The following is a 20,781-nucleotide window of genomic DNA, read 5'->3' as shown; positions in this document are numbered from 1 at the left end:
AAGTAGAGAACCTTCATAAAGCTGAACTCCTCGAGGATGTCCTCAAGGTTTGGTGGGTGGGCAGGAGCATTGTCAAGGGCTTGCAGGGGTAAGTCATTGACCTCGAGGTATTCCTTAATGGCAGGACCAAAGATCAAGTTGACCCACTGCACAAAAAACTGCCTGATGACCCACGACTTTGGGTTTGCCCTCCACATAACCTGCAGTTTTTCTTTTAAAACCTTATGTGTCTTGAAGGCTCTAGGGTTTTCTGAGTGGTATTCTAGCAGCGGCTTGATCTTGCAGTCGCCACTCACATTTGCACAACGTGCGAGGGTCAACCTATCCATGGGCTTGTGACCTGGCATCTTTTCTTCTGCCGTTATGTAAGTTTTGCTTGGTCTGCTTCCAGAAGAGCCCTGTCTCGTCACAGTTGAAAACTTGTTGGGGGATGTATCCTTTGGCTTCGATCAATTCAGCAAAGGTTTTTACAAATTCCTGAGCTGCCTTAGAATCAGAGCTCGCTGCCTCACCGTGCCTGACAACGGAGTGAATGCCGGTCCTTTTTCGGAAATTTTCGAACCACCCGCGACTGGCTTTGAACTGCTCTTGTGAAGCCTCCTGTGCTGAAGTATCTGGGGTCTGCTGCAGCAAATCTGCGTAAATGGCTCGTTCCTCCTCGCAAATTATAGTCTCTGTCACCTGCGAGCTGCTTCCCTGTCAACCAAAAAATCAGCAGGTTCTCCATCTTTTCATGGACAGAGTTGCGTAGCTTTGAAATAATTTTAACGCCCTTAGCTGGAGTTATAGCCTTTATCGAGTCCTGCTTCAGAATAGTACATATCGTAGAAGTAGTGCGATCGTACTGCGTTGCCAAGTCTATTACTCTTACGCCTTGCTCATGTTTGTCTATTATCTCACGCTTTAATTCCACGGATATCACCTTTTTCCTTTTCTCACCACTGTTCTTTACACTCACCTTCTTTGGACTCATGGTTTTTTGTATGTACAGCTAAATAACTGTACATACAAAAAAAAAAAAAAATTAAAACTCAACACGACAGAATGAGCGAATGAGTGAACTTAACGACGCGCAAGACTCGGGAATCTGAGCAGAGTGGTGGTTGTGACGCCACTGAAGCAGGCTCGTAACTCAAGGCAAAAAATCGACCTAGTGACGGCTCGTATATCTCAAAAAACTTGTATGTTGGGGCACTCGTATCTTCAAGGTACCACTGGATATATAAAACCGCTTTTTAGTAAAGCAGTTCTACTTACCTCTCTCTATCGTCAACATTTTGCATGAGTTAGTTTAATTGTTATTTTTTCCATCCTTTTTACGTATATTTAATTCCTTGATGAACCTCTGAGCAGTCATCGTCCTCATCACACTAATTACACATTGGTCTATTTCAGTTCATTATCCATTTTAGTTTTTTTTTTATTGATTTTGTTTTTAGTTCTTTTAAAATATCTTCGTTCCTTTTCTGATCTAATAATGTGTAATTTGCAGTTCTTCTCATAAATCTAATTTCACTTGTTTTATTCTTTGTTTATCTTGTTTGTTTATTGCCCAAATTTCACTGCCATATAATAATGTGGGCACTGCTAAAGTATTGTATATTTTCAAGGGTGTTTCTTTTTGTACTATATTTGGGTTGCGCGTTCTATTTATCAGGCCTATAATCAGTAAAAATTTTGAAGTTTTTAATTGTATGTCTTTTTCTCCTTCATATGATATTTCACATCCAAGAAAGTATTTATCTGTTCTATTATTAATAACTATTTTTCTTCTAACTGGAGTTTGTCCACAAAATGCCATTGTTTTAGTTTTTTATCTATGAAAATTTTCATTCCAAACTGTTCTACTATAATGCTTAAATTATATATATATCGAAAGTTTTTTACCTTGGGTATATACTATGCTACAGATACCAAGCAATTTTATAAACTAGGTTTTAATCCTTTTTTCCCCAAGTAAGGAAACAGACAAGTAAGTCAAGTTTGCGCCTTCACGTAGTGGTAAAGGTGGTTTAAGCTTCGATCACTTTCCTTAGTATTTTTACCTAATGTAAAGCACATCCCCTTGCGGAGATGTATGATGCTATGCATTAAAGGCAGAGACCACTGCCCAGACCGGTTTCGACCTTTATTGAGGTCTCGTCAGTGGGAGCCAGATCCAAAAATGCCAAGGTGAAGTAATGCAGAGCTTACATAAATTTTACCTAAACAAGTTGCCACAAGGTGCTTTGACCTCATTAAATAAAACTCTCAGGATGATTGACTTACTTGTCTGTTTGCTTACTTGGGGAAAAAGATTAAACCTAGCTTATAAATTGCTTGGTATCTTTAACATAGTATATACACAAGGTAAAAAAACTTTCTACATCTTACTCTCATCCTGAGATTTTTATTTAATGAGGTCAAAGCACCTTGTGGCAATTTGTTTAGGTAAAATTTATATAAGCTCTGTATTACTTCACCTTGGCATTTTTGGATCTGGCTCCCACTGACAAGACCTCAATAAAGGTCGAAACCGGTCTGGGTAGTGGCCTCTGCCTTTAATGCATAGCATCATACATCTCCGCAAGGGGATGTCCTTTGCATTAGGGAATAATATATATATACATATATATACATACATATATATATACATATATATATATATACATACATATATATATACATACATATATATATATACATATATATATATATATATATATGTATATATATATATATTACAGATACCAAGCAAATTTATTAGCTAGGTTTTAATCCTTTCTCCCCAAGTAAGCAAACAGACAAGTAAGTCAAGTTTGCGCCTGCACGTACTGTAAGACTGAGGCAACTCGTGGTAAAGGTGGACTAAGCTCCGATCACTTTCCTTAGTATTATTCCCTAATGCAAAGGACATCCCCTTGCGGAGATGTATGATGCTATGCATTAAAGGCAGAGGCCACTACCATTTTTATTTCATGATCTTTGTGTATATTCGATATTGCATGTAGTAAAATTTAGTTATATTTATTCTTTGTAATATACCTCTGAGTGCATTATGAACATGTGGGAACCGTACATTTTTAGTATTTACCGTTAAAACCCAGATTGTTTGTTAATAAAAATTATCCATTGAAAATATTTTAACAGACTTCAAAATCCTGAAAACACGTGTTTAAAGGATCTGTATTGATTAAAAAAATTTTAAATGTCTATTGAAATATCCTGAAAATATCCATGTTGTAGACTCTTATGGTAGTTATAATTGCTCTTGGGTTAATATAAATAAGGTTTTTGAGATAATTACAAAAATGATCTGGAATTGAATCACAAATATTCGTGAAGCTATTCATTTGTATTGTCAAGTATATTATAAGACTACTTGATTTTCTCCATTACGAATAATTTTAAAATTTCGCATCTCTTCACTCTACAATAATATTCTTTTACCGATAGTGCGTCATCCTGATCTGGTATCCAATTTATGATAATTGAATAACATGGTCTGTTATTGTTGTTCGACTTTAATATATTCTTATTTTTATTTATTTTTTATAGAAAATAAGGAGAAATTCATCCTTTACCTCACTCTTAGCCTCAGTGTTGGACTGGTGGTATTTCTTACCGTGTTGGCCACCCGTTTGTATCTGCAAAAGAGGAGGAACAACCGTGCTGGGAAGATTCCACTGGCCGAACCCATGCCGAAAGTATTCGAAGAAGAATGCTCTGATCTCGACCACTTCGATCCCAGGGTTCGACTCGAGACTGGTGTTGAGGTTGTGAGGTACGGCACACGCTCGTCATTAAGACGACAGGAAACGGACACTTTCCCTAGAGCTCCGATGTCTCGAGCAACTAATAGTTACTATTACAGTTAGTGTTTTGCCTGCTAATACCTTTTTTTTTTTTTTGAAATTTTTTTCCCGTTCGGTTTAAAAATAAACACACGTTGTTCATCAAGAGCATCTGGCTCCCTGTGACAGCATGCAGTTAGCCCTTCTGTGACGTCGTCGGTCGTCAAGGACTTTTTTTTTTTTTTTTTTTTTTTGCAAGCGACAAAACAAACGCACGAAGTGCGTCTGTTCATGACGACTGCAATAATCTGGTGGCAGTTCCTATAGAGGCCCGAACAACTCGCGTGTTCGAACTTACTCCCGCCTATGGACTGTGAAAGGCGCGCCCTCTATCGGTAGACGCGGTAACCAGTAATGCATCATAAAGAGAGAGAGAGAGAGAGAGAGAGGAGCAATTGATGTTAGAAGCGATGAATTACCAATTAGTGGACTTAATATCTTTGAATGGACCTTACAGGCGAATTCTCTGACTCCAAGTACAAAATAGAATTCTAAGTAGCATATCACAAGAACCAGGAGTTGTAATAATATCTACTTTAGAAGACATTCAAAGTATGGTCGACCTTTCTCATATGAAATCTTTTGGCGCTCTACGTAGTGAAGCACAAACCTGGAATTTCGTTTTATTTGCCAATCAGTGGAGTGGCTGCTTTGCAGCGAATCGTGTTTATAATGATACTTAGCAATGACATCTTTTTATTTTGATTAACTCGAACTTTCTGACATCGGTTTCAATTCCTAAACATATGCTGGTCATTTTTGAATATCTAAAAGGTGCCTACAAGCTTAATTTACTCTTCTATTAGTATGTATTTAGCTAAAAATACTTTTTAATATTTTAATATGATATTTTAATATCGCTTGGTTAACCCTTATCAAATTCGTCTTCTACAGTTCTGGTTACTTTTAAGTTTTTCATCGAATTGTGTATATATATCTGTATTATCCATTCAATCAAACACTGATGATGAATCAGTTTATTCCGACGATCTCGTAAAATGACTTAGGAACATATCATTCGCTTTCACATTTCCTATACGTATTAAACTCGAGATTCAAACCGCTGTTGAGATCAGTCAATTTCATGGTTATGTCAGTACACTGCCGACATTGTAAACCCAGGAGGGAAAAAAAATAAATGCATAGAAGGCACTATCTTTTCTCTTCCACGATATACGGACAGTCACACGAGTGTGTAGTATTAACTGAGCTAATTTGTGCCTTCTGATTGGAGCTCATATTATACTCTCACACTTAGATGCTAGTTGTTGGTCTTATGATTTGTCCATATTTGAACGTGAAGTTTAGAGTAGATCGTAAAGAGGGGGTTTGAATAGTTAGATGAATACCAGTTGTAAACCTATCTTTCGTCCCCTCTTTACCACAATATAAATGTTTTTATAAGCACTTGTTTTTCGACTTTTTTGAGAAATATTCCAATTAATTTTAACCGTTAATTAGCACGCCATAATTAAACCTAGTCACAATAACAAATCTAGTATTGTTCCGAACAAAACTGCCAAATAAACTTCCTTTGTTTCCAGCTTATTCCTAGGAATATATCCAATTTTTTATACATATAGTTGGTCAATTGTTGATTGAATAATAGAAATGCAAAATACGAGTGGAATATAAAATTAGCAATTGTTGAGTTCCGTTTTTTGAAGTAACAATGATGGAAGTCAAGTCCATGCTGTGGAAGCGATATGTAATTCACTTGTTAAGAATAACGTGTTATTGGAGTGTTTTTGTTGGCCAAAAGGACTGACCAAAATGAGAGAATGTGTCCACATGGATGTTTTGATAAGAAGCCTATCCATATTTTTAGATTCAGGTTTCTATCTTTCTATTCTCAGACCAAAACTATACCTTTCTGTTTTTTGCTTAGATGACATATTCGTTTTTATTTCAAAGCACTTTTAAAATAACAGTTTGTCTTTTATAGAAATTTTAACAAGTATTGCATTTTAAGCTTAGTTATATTTTTTAATAAAAAAAATTGCTTTTTTGTAAGAGGATCGAAATTAATTCCTACATTCTTGAAGAATAGTCGGAAAAAAGAAATCATAAAAATAGCAAATGATCCCATTTTTATTGGCCCTCAGATCCCCTTACACAACTTATGGGATTATAAAAATATTCTTTATTATATTGTTGTTCTCATAGCATTCATGTAGTGTACTACTACTACTGGGGTTATTTTTTTTTTCTCTATGAAATAAAAACAAATATGAAAAATGCGGTTAATATTGAATTTTAAAATTCATTTATGAAATATCGTTCAAAATTAAAACGTCAACCAAAAAAAAAAAAAAAATTATCTACAGTTCGCATTTTTGAAAAAAATAAAAGCAATTACAGTTAGCCTAATCCTGTTATCCTTTCTCATATGCAATTTTATAACAATGGAGTTACAGTAGCAGAAGACAGAATAATTGATTGAAAGATAATTTGTTATGAAGGTTTTGTCTGTTTATGCATTTTTTTATTATTTCGAGGCTTGCAATTCTTTTGAATTGACCTGCCAATTTGCCATGTTTTGCCAATTTCTTTTTTTTTTTTCATTGAACTTTTGTATAGTCTATACTAGTCACTTTTCAGCGTATAGAATGCTTTCTAGAATTGTTGAGATCCCTTCCAAAAGTTAGCTACCTTTGTCGAGTTTTTGAAATTCATTGATTCCGATTTTGGAAGATACAAGAGTGCTATATTTTTACGTCTTAATTTGTCAATTTCTTGCACATATTTGGCACCTATCGATAGGTCCCTAAAATGCTCAAATTTGTCAAATTTACATTTTTATATACCTCAATTTTAGACACAATTTTAGACACAGACAACACAAAAAGAAATTTAGTGATGATAATGTAAGTACCAGGATGTAAGAAGTTTTATAATTGGGTTTTTTTTTTCGATATTAATAGTTTGAATATAAAGCTGTGTGTCTTTTCACAGACTGTTTATAGTATCATAGCCTACCGTTATTTGTAACTGGCATTTCTTATCTTTAAACTTAAAATTAGCCTTAATAACCGTAATTTTCCCCAAAAGAAGGGTCATGGAATTTTGTTCTTGAACAAAATATTAAGTAGCATATCACGTGGATACATCTCCAGTTAGAATAAATATATATCATATATTTACAACATAAATATATTGAACAAACACTGTGACACATCATATAAAATTTTAATTGCTAATTGTGAAGTATTTTTGATTGGTAATTTTCATTAAAATATTAAAATACAAGACATTAAAATCCGAACAAACATCATGAATCTATTAATAAATAAATCGAACTTCACTCTTTGATTCGTAATTGAAGATTAACGAAAATTTAAAATGATATAAATTTATATCATATGATATTATAATTGTTAATTGTGAAGTCTTTTTGATTCGTAATTAACTAAAGGTTAATGAAAATAATTAAAATGCAAGAACATTGAAATCTGAACAAACATCAAAAGCATATCATATAAAATTGGAATTATTAATTTTCATTATCTTTGATTAATTGAAGATTAACCAAAATTTATAGAAATAATTTTAAATGCAAGATTATTAATATCTTTACCGATATCATAAACATATCATATAAAATTATAATTGTTAATTGTGAAGTCTTTTTTGATTCGTCTTTGCAAATTAACTAAAGTCAATTTAAAAAAAATAATAAAATACAAGAACATTAAAATCTAAACAAAGTTCTGAACATATCATATAAAATTTGAACCGCTAATTTTGAAGTATTTTTGATTGTTAATTGTAGATTAAACAAAGGTTATTAAAATAATTAAAATATCTAATTTTGGTTGCCGACAATGCATAAAGGCACAATTGTAATATAAGATCATTGAATGGCATTGACAATTGTTTTGAATTATATTTTAGCTAAGGTATAAATAAAATTTATTTACTTGACAGTAAGATATTTCTATAAGTCCCAAAATGAAATAAATGGAAGTTGTTTATTTTAGATAGTGATTACGTTAACAAAATGAAATCTTTCTGCTTGTATTTTTCATGTTTTTTATTGTTCATATTGATTTTTTTACTAAAAGGTTAATACAGTGCAATATAAAAAGAACAAACGTACTATTTTGTTTTAATTTTAGATTCGTTTAATAATAACGTTATAAATTATTGGCATGATGTAACATACCTTGTACATGTTTTTTACCTGATTGGTGAATAAAATGTTGTCATGTATAAAAACAGTCAACTTTTTTCTATTGTTGTGTGCCTACTAATATTTAATATGTTCATTCAAAAGATTTTTATTTATTAGGTTCTTTCAACAATGCTTAAAAAGCCAATGATACAACATTCACCAAAAGAAGCGAATACTGCTGTAAATCAAAGTAGTTGATCAAACAAAGTAGATGAAAGCCAAGAGTCCACAGAGATCTTTTCTCTTTTTTTTTTATTCTTTTCATTTTTTATGCGTTACAATTTAAACGAACCACATTAAAAATAAATTAAAGAACTCAAAGAAAATGACACGAAAAAAAGAATGAAGAAAAAAATTGTTAAAACCAGTTCTGCATTTCTTATGTACTCAAAACGAGACAAGAGTTAATAGAAACTTGAAAATTCTATTCAGATAAGGAATTTAAGCTAATTTGAATAACAAATGCAATTCCGATAGTTCTTTAGAGACAGTGCAATAATTAACAGCTGAGAATGATGTCGTTTTATGCTAAAAAGATTAATCCGATAGCTTTTTTGTTACTTGTTTTTTTCTATTTAGAAATCTTTGTAAGCTAATGATGCCACTTCTAATAACATATTCATGAATAATTAGACGGGATCGCTATGTTTATATTTTATAGCAAACAAACTGCTTAAAATAATCACAAAAATAATGAAGGTAATGAGAACAATTATCGGGAATAAGAAGAAATAAATGGATGAAGAGATAAGCGGTATCATTTTATATTTGTTTTATATCATTGGATAGTTAACCAGCTTAGATGTTATTTCGTTATTTCAGTTACTTTTTTTGGCCCACCAAACGGGCCCAACCTAAAATACATTTCAATACCATGAGTGGGCCAGATCATCTGGAAACCATTTCTACAGGCCAAATACGGAACTTCCTCACCATTTGATAGCCCCTAGAAAGCAGGGCGGGAATCTCTCCGCGTTTTCTTACCACCTACGGATTTGTCAATTCACACCCATGACGTGATTCTTCAAACCTGTTGGTTGGACAGCATATACGCCAACCACTCATCTGTAATTACTGAATTATTGGGAAAAAGTATATGTAGATGATCAATAGTTTTTTTTCCTCCAGAAATGAAGGTAAAAAAATGTAAAAATATGAAAAAAAAAATTGTGTTGGCCATTTAACTCTTCTCTGATAACATGCATTTTGGCTTGTGAATGATGCAATCCTGTTTGTTAGCAGTCCACGTGTTACGATCTCAGAGTTAGGAATTTGTCTGCATTTGTGGGGCTTTTCTGGTACTAAAACCCAGAGTCAGTTTGGCTCGAGTAGCCAAATTCTTTTTATTAATTGCCATTCTTACCTTTGCCAATATCACCTCTTTGAATTTTCTGTCACATGTCCTGTTTTGGAGCAGACATGATCCAAAACAGGACAACAGGATTTTGGATCGACTTGAATGTGATAATTGGGATTTTATCTCTACTGAGATGCCTTAATCAAGATTGCTGGAATAACCCCCCTTTGGATAATTATACGGAAAATAAAAGTTCAAAAAAAATCTACGTTTGTTCTGAAACCCCTCTTCAGGACCCTCATGTGATAGAGTCCGACATAAATGATCGCTTGCATTTCACAACTGTAGCAGTATTCTATTGCAGTTCGAATTGTGTGAGAGAATGGACAGATGTCTGTTGATCGCCTTACACTGGTTGCCAGTCAATGCGGAAATATTTCAAAGATGCCTTATTCCTGTTATCTTCTTTCTTCTCTATTGTAATAAGAATTACGTTTTTTGATTTAATGCAACTAACATTCATAATTTTGCCGATTTATTCTTCCATTTCAGAAACTTAAGAGTCCATAAATATAAAGACAGATATGCAACACGATCTTCATTATTGGAGATATCATCATTTACTATAATTCTCCATTTGGAGAAGATAACACAATAGACTCCGCTGACTTCAAAAGAAACCTTTTTTTTTAAATTTCTGTGCGAACATAATATGTAGCACTCAGGTTCCCAAACCCGAAGACACCTGCCTTCTAAGAGTAACTATTGGTATAGAAAGACCACATCTTCAGCTACTTCATACAGAATCCAAAAAGTTTAACTGTATCTAACACTTCAGATGTTAATTCCCATCTCAACAACCACTCATTCTTTACAAGTCCCAAAATCCATTTTTTATGGAATACCTCGTTCAAACTTGAAAGGAGAATGCCATAAAGCCTGCTTAAAATCCTACTAATCTGTGAGAATAACAATTCTCTCTTACTGATACTTTTAGTAAAGCCTCAGTTCGAAGTTCGTCCAATGGTAGGATTTTTCGTCTTCCAAATCGACGAACCAGCCTAAGAGCACACAATTGATAGCTAGTATTCTAACACCTTATTGCCTTAGTTGATAAAATAACTGGCATTTATTTTCTACACACACACACACACACACACACACACACACTTGCAAAAACATTGCTACCCTGGTGTTTCTACCTGTACTTATTTCTCACAAAAAAAAAAAGTTTCATTTATCATCCGAACAAAAAAGGAAAAACTAACCCCGTCTCATCTCTAGCTATCGTGGACAGCTCCGAGAATAAATAGCGTTTGTTTCTGTTTAATTTTAAACACCAGTAGAGAAGTTAATTGTTCACATTAATTTATTCGCTGTCATGAGGGATGAACGTGTTGCAAAACATGCTGGAAAACTTAACCGCATGACACATGACACCATGCAAAGAAGTGAGCATGAGTACATAGCAGTTAAATGCGGTGCCACCTGCTACTAATACATCCTCCGGACGTCAGCTGCCGTAGGGAGCCAAATGAGTTCGCCACAAGTGTGCCTACTGTACCGGTTATTGACGCCTCTGGAATTCTGGGGGATTCCACGCCCAGGAAGGAGGGAAGGAGAAGCCTTTGCTTCTGGGATTACACTTTATATTCTTCTTCTCCAGTAGTAGGTGACATCTGAAGATATTAATTAGCTACCTCACTGAAAATCGAGTCCCGGTTTATTTTGCAACTCAACGCGAGGATTAATTCTTCATTTTCTAAAACCTTCGTTTTTTTCTATAAATTCCGACTGCAGATGTTTGCAGGAGAACAATCGAAATGTTCACTACCGATGGTTGTTTATTGCAATTGAAGTGCGACACATTTGTTATTCCATTTTTTATTGCGCGTTGAATTTATGAAAAAAAAAAAAAGAATGAAGATAACGGAATTAAAATTGGAAAAAATAAAATGTAAAATTCAGAGACATCAAATTTTAAAAATGGATTTCTTTTTTTAGAATTTTTAAAATTATGATTTTCTTATAAAAAATAAGAACAAAACATGAAACTGTCAAAAAATACAAATGTCAGAAGTTTTTATTTACATGTTAATTTGTGAAATAAACATATAAATGAAACAAGTATATAAATAAATAAATAAAATAAATAAGTAAATTTTATCAGTAAAATTAAAACAGCCAAATAGTATCAAAAATTTGAAGTAAAATAAACAGCAAAATTTTTATCAGCAAAATTAAAACAGTAAACTTTTATCAGGAAAAAAAAATATCAGTAAATTTAAAATAGCAAAATTTTATTATGAAAAAATATCAGTAAAATTAAAATAGCAAAATTTATCAGTATGTTTATTCTTAGTTTTTACTCTTCATAAATTTCTCAGTTCTCTTCTTAATAAATAAATGAAAAGAAATGTTTGAAACTAATCTTTAATGTGTTTTTCAGACAGTTCAAGAACATTGTTCTAAATTTGCTTAGCATGACAAACAATGAACTTAACTATGAACTAATTGTTAAACAATTATCTGAAGAGTTTATGCTCTCTCTTGAATAAAAATTGTTCAAAACTGTTTACATTTCTGAAGATTGTTTTAGTGCCAGATATATAAGGATAGTTCTTACTAATTATGGAGAAAAACAATTTAGTGTTTCAAATATTATGTTAATTGGTAGGTCGTTCACACACACACACACACATATTATTTTTATTTATTTATTTTTATTTAATTTATATCATTATCATTATTTAATTTTAGAAGTATTTTTATATAAATTTCTATGACGTTTGGGCAAGTGGAACACTTATTTCTCCCTTGTTAGGTGCTTAGTCTGAGTTAGACTTAAAAAGCAGTCCTAAAAATTATCTTTTTACACTCTTAATTGCCGTGATATATAATGAAAGAACTGCTGGAAACAAGCACCGAGAAACGCAATACGATGTCTTGATCTTGTATGGGGTAGGTAGCATATTCTACTGATAATTTCATGTGGTAGCTGTGGAAGTGAATACAATTTTAAAATAAAATTTTAAATTGGCTAAAATATATAAAATTATGTAACGTAATTAAACTTAATAATTACATTTAAAACATTGACAAATTAATTAAATTCTAATTAAAAATTCAACTGAAATTAAATATTAGTTAAATCATAATTAAAATTTCAAATTAAAATTATTTAAACTAAATAAATAAATTAAAAAAAAACTAAGTAATTAAATTGAAACGATCGAATATTAAATTAATAAAAGTATTAATATAATAAAAGTATTAATTGTTTTTTCTATTCTCGACGTTTCAATAGCTTACCACATTAACTAATAGAAATAAACAAAAACTTAATATGAAATTGATATTTTTAATTAACAGTAAGTTAACTTATATCGCCCATAAATTGATTTTGCTATAATTAAAAAAATAAATAAATAGGGTAAATGTTACGTTTTGAGCTGTGTTTGTGTTAAAGGAATGTTGAATTCTCTCTATACTATGCCTCCTCTTAGATGTGTAGCGTAAATTTTGCTGCATATCTCCCTTAGAAGATGGCCAACGTTGTGCCATGTTCAGAATTATGCAGTTTGATGAAGACTATCAGAGTGAAGCACACACTGAGCTAGAAGAGAAGGGGATGTTCAGTCATCCGTCGATTTCAATACTCTAGAATAAAGTGTCCATATTGGCTAAGGAATTTCATGCGGAATAATAGCTAATACACGAATTGGCATCAAGCCAGTTCACGATATCGGATTTGTCAGCGGTGAGTGATTGTTTTCCGGTTGTGATTCCACTGAATACAATAAACTGTTTGCTATTTTTAAACTCCTGAATAGCACTGCCTTCTTCCTGACATCTAAATCATTTCTTGTAATTAACTCAGTTTAAACGCACTTTTTTTTTAACACCCATAGCAGATTTTGACACTAAAATTGACTTTGGAAAGAGAAGAAAAAAAAAAATGGTCACGTATAAACAGCTTTAAATAGGGTGATTTGAATTCAGCTCACTGTATGCTTTTGGGACCAGTCTCTTACAAGGTGTCCCATCATTCACCGTATTATGTATTCTCTATTAGTCGCGAGCATGGCGTTGAAATCATAATATCCGTTTGCCTGACTCGGTTGTATAGGAACAAACGTGTTCTTTTAGTCGAATATAAACCCACAAATATTGTTTGACAAAAAAACTCATCAATTGTAATTCCCAATACGACCATTTTTTAAAGGAAATGGAAGGTAATCTATTCGCAGAGGGTGTAGGGGTATAATTGAAAAAAAAAAAAAACCATTATTAAAGATTATATATTGCTTCCGTCGTTTTTTTGCGACAATATACCCACTGGATGGTAGACCACGATTGACTTTTGCGTGCGAAACATATGCCGTGTCACATAAATAAAGAACGAACAAAAAAAAAAAAAAAAAAAAAAAAGAGCTTAAGATGAATTGTAAAAGGATCCCTTACACTCCCCTGGGGTTCGTATGGTGGTAATTTTTTTCTAGCCACTACACCCACCCCCTCTTAAATACTTTCATTACATGCTTCATGTTACACAACTCCCAAACAACTTCTTCCTTGTTTGGGGGGGGGGGGGGAGTTATAAAACACGTTTAAATTCATCTTTTCTTTCATCCCTTTCCTTTTCTCATATTTCTCTCGCTACTGACATGATGACAGTGATAAGCGACATTAGTGTATGTTGTCATGACAACCGCGGTTACGACCAGAACAATTTATGCCTTACTAGAACAAATGCACGCTTGTAAAGCTGTAAGCTGCGATGCGTATATTTAGATGTTTTATTATTAAACTCTAGAAACACCTTTAAAACAAGTCTATCACGTGTTTATCTTATCGCGAGAGAAGCACTGTTGTCATGGTAGCCGAAGAAACGGACAACCTAACGGTTGTCATGGAACTAAGAAATGAATTGCCATATTGTACCGATATCATTAAGCCTACTTTGCAAGGCTAAACAATGTAAACAGTGCTAATAATCTCATGTATACGGTCTTCACTGAAATAATAATAAAAAAACAGACTTCGAAAAAAACTGTTCTTCACGACAGCCTGTTTTTCCCGACTAGGACCAAATTGTCGTGATCTCCGTGTGATGAATGAGTGCCTGTGAGGTAACTTATTACCTCATTAACCTTCTGACATGCAGACATCCCTCAGTTAGATGAAAAGTGGATTGTGGGAGTGTCTTGTGGGAAAAAGAAACTCTCAGAAGATCCACGTCGTTGGGGGGAGGGGGGGTTTGATACCAGAAATAGTCACAAGAAAATTCGTCTTCATTAACTAAAGAAATCTTTCGTTTATTTCACAAGTCTGGTATTTTAAATAATACAGATGTTTGCATATCACATAAAGCCCTTAACTCGGTGATGAGATAGCGATCTTACACAATTAAAATTATTTCTTTATCAAGGATTCATCGCCCTTACTATGACCAGGATTAGTCATATCGTACTTCATTTGTGATAGGGAAAAAATCAAACAAGACGCCCTCGTACTTATTTCAGAAAATTTTCAAATTAATTATGGCATTAATGTTAATTAAAATGTTTAAAAAAATAAAATAATGTTAAATAATATTTCTATTAAAAAAAGTAAGAATTCGTTTACTATAATTAAGACAAATATTATTTATTTCATCCTTAATAAAGAATTTCATTCATAATCCTGAACTGAAACGAAAAGAGCCATCTAGCGGGATTCACGTGTACTATTTTAAAATGTGTGGCTAACAGTAACTCGATCGCGTTTTTTTTTTTTTTTGTTTTGTTCTAAATCTGCCTTATCTCAAAAGACCATACATACAAAAAAAATCAATGGAATCTTTTCACAGGAGTCTCTTTATTGTAGACACTACGACTGCGTCTTAAGTCACAGACAGACATTGAGAGGTGGGGAAGAATTAAAAAGTAAGGGAATCGTATACGAAAAAAAAAAGAAGAAGAAAATAGAAACATTGAGTAGAATCATTATTCATAAACATGTGGCTGCTCAGGTCATGCTATGGTTGTTCTAATGAAGACTCAATTGTGTCTGTCCAGTGAACAAAGACACTATACTCATTATTCTGACTAAGCCGTGCTTAAGGTAAAGAGTCTTCGAAATAGTTGAAGTATGCCGGTGTTATTTTAGTTTTGTTACTAGTTTAAAGAACAAATGTCAATGTATATGTGTTAAACAAACGTGTATTATGATTATTTGTTTTTAAATCGTACAGAAATGCTACTTTTTTCAACGAAAGCGATGATAGCGCCATCTGTGCAAAATGCAGATAGATTTTTCTTTAAGCCAAAGAACTTTGATCTAAAAGTTAGAATTTGAATGGTAAATAAGCGTCATTTATATTCAATAACCAATACTTAGAAACAAATATTATTTGGAACATGCTCTATGAATAAAACATACTATAAAAATGAGTTTTAGTTACTGAAACTGAATCTCAAATTGATCTTTGATATTCATCTACAGAACTTAAGTAGATAATAATAAAATTTGTAAGTCAAATTAAGGAAAAAATAAAGTTTTTTTTTTTTTTTTTTTACAAATTTCATTTTTTTTTTAAATTTAAAATGTATCAAGTCATTACAGAAACGTAAAATATTTCAATCTCAGAAATCGAAAATCTCACTAAAATGTGATAAAATGAATTCGACACAAAAGTAGACCGAAATTTAGAAAAAAGCTAGAAAAACTAGCATCAGCAAACTACATAAATCTGTTTTAGGAACCATTACAAATCAAATGCCATATTTTATCTCCAAACGTTTTTGCCATCAAAATATCAATTATTTTAGTCATTATTACAATAATTTCTTTGAACATTTAATGGTTTAAGTCGTTAGATGGCATAATGTTCTTTAAATGACCCTTATCGAGTATTCCGTGAATGGAAGACAGTGAATTTCATGTTTATTTATTGATTTTCATAAGTGAACAAAATCCCAAAGTGCTGAGAATTTATATAAATCTCCTTAATAGAGAAAAGCAGAAAATATTTATATAAATTAAGGGATCAAAAATAATATTAAGACAAAAATTTAAATTAAGAAAACACTTTTGATAATGAATAAAGTTTGCCTGTTTAATTTCTATCACACTATTTTTTTTATTCTAGCAAAAAAAGAAAAGAAAGAGAGAATATAAAAAAAGTTTATAACATAATAAGAATTTTAATTGAATAAACAAACTGCAAAAAGAAAAGTATTTTATTTCTTCGTTTTGAAACTCATTTATAAATTCGATAATAATAATTAACTAGACCAGAATTAAAATTAATTACTAGCTAATTAATTCTTAGCTAATTTAGAAATTATTCTAATTTCATTTAAATAGATTATGTTTTAAATTGTTTCAGTTTACTCATCTTAAAAATACAGTTTTTTTTTTTTTATGAAAAACAAAATCCGCATTAAAAGAGCAAATTCAAACTTTGATTTCAGCAAAATAGAATGCTTGTAATTTTTATTCCAACCAAATGCTGTTTTAAAAGTTGTTTTAGCGAGCCTTGTAAACAAGCAAAATGAAATCTACACTGTTATTGTGTTTCCATGGCACTTCACGCGCAACCTGACGCGTGGCATTGTGTCAGTTATCATGTGACACGGCCAAGGCAGACGAAATTAATTACGCTAACATAGCCTTGATGCCAGAATGAACAGAGTTTCTAAACTGGCGGGTGGTTTAGCTGTAACTACAAATACGTCAGCGTTTATAAATCAATAATTTCCTGCGCAATTGCAAACAAGTTGCTATGATGTGATTAATCGGTGTGGGCGTATTATGTCATTTTGCCTCTTTCAACTCGTGTGTACCTGTTTCGGTAGAAAAAAAACAAAACAAAACAAAACCTTACAGCATTTTAAATGTCGCAATCTTGTGTTACTGAACGTGTCATTCTGTACACTATCAGATATAACACGTGTTTCCTGTAACGTCTCTTGAATTAATTATCTGCCAGTGTCAGCAATGAATAACTAAAACAAGGTAAGAGGAATTCAAAATGAAACTTATGTATGGATGACCACGATAATTTCTCCAAATGTTTGATAGCTGCCATTTTGACTTAACTAAATTTTTTGCGAATTATTTTTGCTAAAAAGAAAACATTATTAGTTAATCTTATTATTAGTTTTTTTTTTTAGTTAAAACATTATTAGTTTTACAAAGAATGAGATTTGATCTTAGTATTAAATAGTACCGGAGTCCCTAAAATTTTGACGATTCTCTGTTCATTCAGTACAGCATTGGCTGTGTGTGATCCGAAAGGTTTATGTGTTGGGGAACCGTGTCGAGGAGAAAGTTCACACGGCCCTTTGAACCTTTACATCAACCAGGGTTAATGGACTTCAGGCAGATAATTGTTTGCAGATAATATGCAGCTGAGTTTCCAGATATGAAAAGGTTGGAAATGCCCAAATGAATGGGGATTGCAGACAGGGAAACAGTACGCTCTATTTGTGGTATAACACCGGAGGAATCGGAAGAGGTACTGGATCTTATGGTAATCATGGAGACGTTTGAAATTTCGGGAACATACTGCAAGGTTATTAATGCTGATATATAAAGAATACCATTGATCAGTACAGATAAAGTGGTAGTGGTTCCATTGCAGAAGGTCCTGATTAGACTACATCGGCGCTATTGTCCTGAGATGTGGATATCATGAATGAGGGCGCTATGTACTCAACTACGCAATCTTCTATATTTTCCCTCTAATTTATATATCCGTCTTAGATTTGGCATATCACTTAGAGGGAAAATATAGAGGTGTATCATCACAGTTCATTAGATCCCCCTTCAGATACATTTAACATAGTTCGTCCATGTAAATTTTCTGACGTTTTCTTCTTGTTAATATTATCATTATTACTCGACACTGGATGGAATATGGCTCATTGCATGAGGGCGCTATGTACTCAACTACGCAATCTTCTATGCCACTATCCACCACCCCCTCAGATAATGCCATCTATCGGTCATTATAGTATTTTTGTCTATTAATTACGTGTGTTTTCTGGGAGATTTTCCTGTATGGAGGGTTGAAAAACTCCTCCATATCACTAAAGAGACAGGGCTGAGGGTTTCAGTTTTGATGACTTAATACTCGTTCAAGTTGTTGCAATGTATTTTAGAAATACTGGTGAAACCATAGTTACTCCTTATACATATTCCTTTATTTATTTCATATGGTGATTCGACGGCTGTGAGCCCCTATTACGGGGAGGTACGGCACCACCGCAACCTGCCTATTTTTATCTGGGCTTGGGACCAGCATATCTGACAATTCAGACCTATGGCTGGAGGGATTGTCTTAAGCATTCCTGACTGTATCCGTGTGTGGTCACAGGGCCGGTTTTGCCTGCTTGCGGGATGAAAATCCCCAGATAAACTGGGGGGGGGGGGACCCTGCTGTCCACACCCAAGACCGACTAACTTGGGTATGGATGAGGAAGATCCTTAGGTTCCTCATGTCGTCGACGGGAATCGAACCTAGGACACTCCTTCCCCAGGCATATGGTTGCGAAGTGCAAAGCCACGAGGCTAAAAGGCAGATACATATTCCTTGATAATATAACATGATGAACATCTTTAAAAATAGCATTTTATAAAATTCTATAATTATAAAATTATAGAATATTTTTCATTGTTTCGTTTTTGTAAAGAATTGCACTTAAGAAATTTAATTACGTAATTAATAAAATTAAGAAGTCTCTTTTTCATTTTTAATGATCCGCGAGAAACTTGAATAAAACAGACTATAATTGTCCTTACCCCCTCGTTACTGAATGTAAGTAATGTTGTTTTAATATTTTTTTATTAATTCAATTTTTAAAATATGATATTTATATTTATAATGTAAAGAAATTTTGAAATTTCATTCTTACACCTAATCCTTCATAATACCTTACAATTCTGTCACTGTTTAAGCTGCTTATAATTAGTTGTAGTTCGTGTTCTCAGCTTTCCGACACAAACGTGCAAGTTAAGCCTTCTTTACTATCAACAGTTTAAATCTGAGAGTATTCAATTGGCTAATGTGTCACATAGGTATAATTATTTACAAAGAATGTGTTTATTTCATTTATTATAGTTTTTCAATTAGTATAATTGGTATAAATGACCTTTAACAAATAACCTTTAATGACCTTTATTAAATAACCTTGAATGACCTTTATAAATGACCTTTATTAAATAACCTTGAATGACCTTTATTAAATAACCTTGAATGACCTTTATAAATGATCTTTATTAAATTACCTTTAAAGATCTTTATATAATAACCTTAAATGACCTTGAATGCCTTTATTAAATAACCTCGAATAACCTTTATTAAATAACCTTGAATGACCTTTATTAAAACCTTGAATAACTTTTCTAAATTACCTTTAAAGACCTTTATATAATAACCTTAAATGACCTTTATAAATGACCTTGAATGCCTTTATTAAATTACCTTTAATGACCTTTATTAAATAACCTTGAATGACCTTTATTAAATAACGTCTAATGACCTTTATTAAATAACCTTTAGTGACCTTTATTAAATAACCTTTAGTGACCTTTATTAAATGATATTTAATGTTTTTTTTTTAAATATATTTGTGTTCAACAAAATAATAAAGTCTTTGACAAATACACTTTCGGCTCTCAATTTAAGCTTGAGCTATGATTGCCGAAGACATTTTTTTAAAAATTTTAACACGTCTTCTACGCGAGGAAAGAATACCTATTTAACCCTCACTAAAACCACAGTCTTGACAAATTTTACGTCACGTAAGTACCCCATAGATCGCTTGGATAAAAGAGATAAGAAATAATCGCTGGCAAAAAAAAAGTACTCGTTTTAACGGGGCTAATTAATTTGGTTCCTTGTTAAAATCAAGTTCTTGCGATAGGCGACACTCGTTAGAGAACGAGAGAGAAAGACGCTCAGACCATCTTGATAATAGGATGAGAGAAGTGAATTGATATGAGAAGCCTCGTTCGGATCAAAGCAATTATTCTCATTTCGATGTTCTCTTTTTTTCGTTTTCTTTGTGTCGCACGTGCTTCATTGGTGTTTTATAGCTTGTCTTTATTTTTGCACAGCTTAACTATAAAGATAGGATTGTTTAACTGGTTTTTTTAACCATTCATATAGTTAAAGTTAGGAAATTAAGTTTTATTATTCTTCTAAAGATTTGAATCTAAATAACCGTGATCTATGCGACGTATGCGAAAATCAATCAAACTAGAAACCTGCCCTGAACATTACGTACCAATCGCCATGGGTTATTTGGTGTTCGTGTCAGCTGTACAACTTTCCTGTAACATTCCATTCCCTTCCACGTGCAGTTTTGAAGCCTTCGGGCTTTAAATGCACGTGTAAGGAATCGATAGATAAACAAATAAAGTTCACATCAAAGCGACGCATGAAGTCTTATCCAATCGACACACAGTGTATCGTTGTTAATGGCTTT

General features: G+C 32.7%; 1 protein-coding gene and 1 long non-coding RNA gene across 5 annotated transcripts in view; one reads left to right on the top strand and one right to left on the bottom strand.

The window, feature by feature from the left end:
- Positions 1-8,080, top strand: part of LOC150095927 (protein eva-1-like) — a 103,950-nt gene extending 95,870 nt beyond the window's left edge. For 3 of the 4 annotated variants that reach the window (XM_090409251.1, XM_090409249.1, XM_090409248.1), the window contains exon 8: positions 3,538-8,080. In XM_090409251.1, the coding sequence (XP_090265377.1) occupies positions 3,538-3,857 (320 nt within the window). In that variant the 3' untranslated portion in view covers positions 3,858-8,080. The remainder of the gene's footprint in view (positions 1-3,537) is intronic. The other variant, XM_090409250.1, reaches the window with a different exon arrangement.
- Positions 1-20,781, bottom strand: part of LOC150095926 (uncharacterized) — a 161,875-nt gene that overhangs the window by 32,621 nt on the left and 108,473 nt on the right. The window lies entirely within an intron of this gene.

This window comes from Typopeltis vanoorti, chromosome 19 (assembly GCF_054136105.1).
Source record: "Typopeltis vanoorti isolate ZY-2024b chromosome 19, IOZ_Tvanoo_1.0, whole genome shotgun sequence".
Lineage (NCBI taxonomy): Eukaryota > Metazoa > Arthropoda > Arachnida > Uropygi > Thelyphonidae > Typopeltis > Typopeltis vanoorti.
The sequence above is the reverse complement of the archived record's forward strand: the minus strand, read 5'-3'. Positions and strand labels throughout refer to the sequence as shown.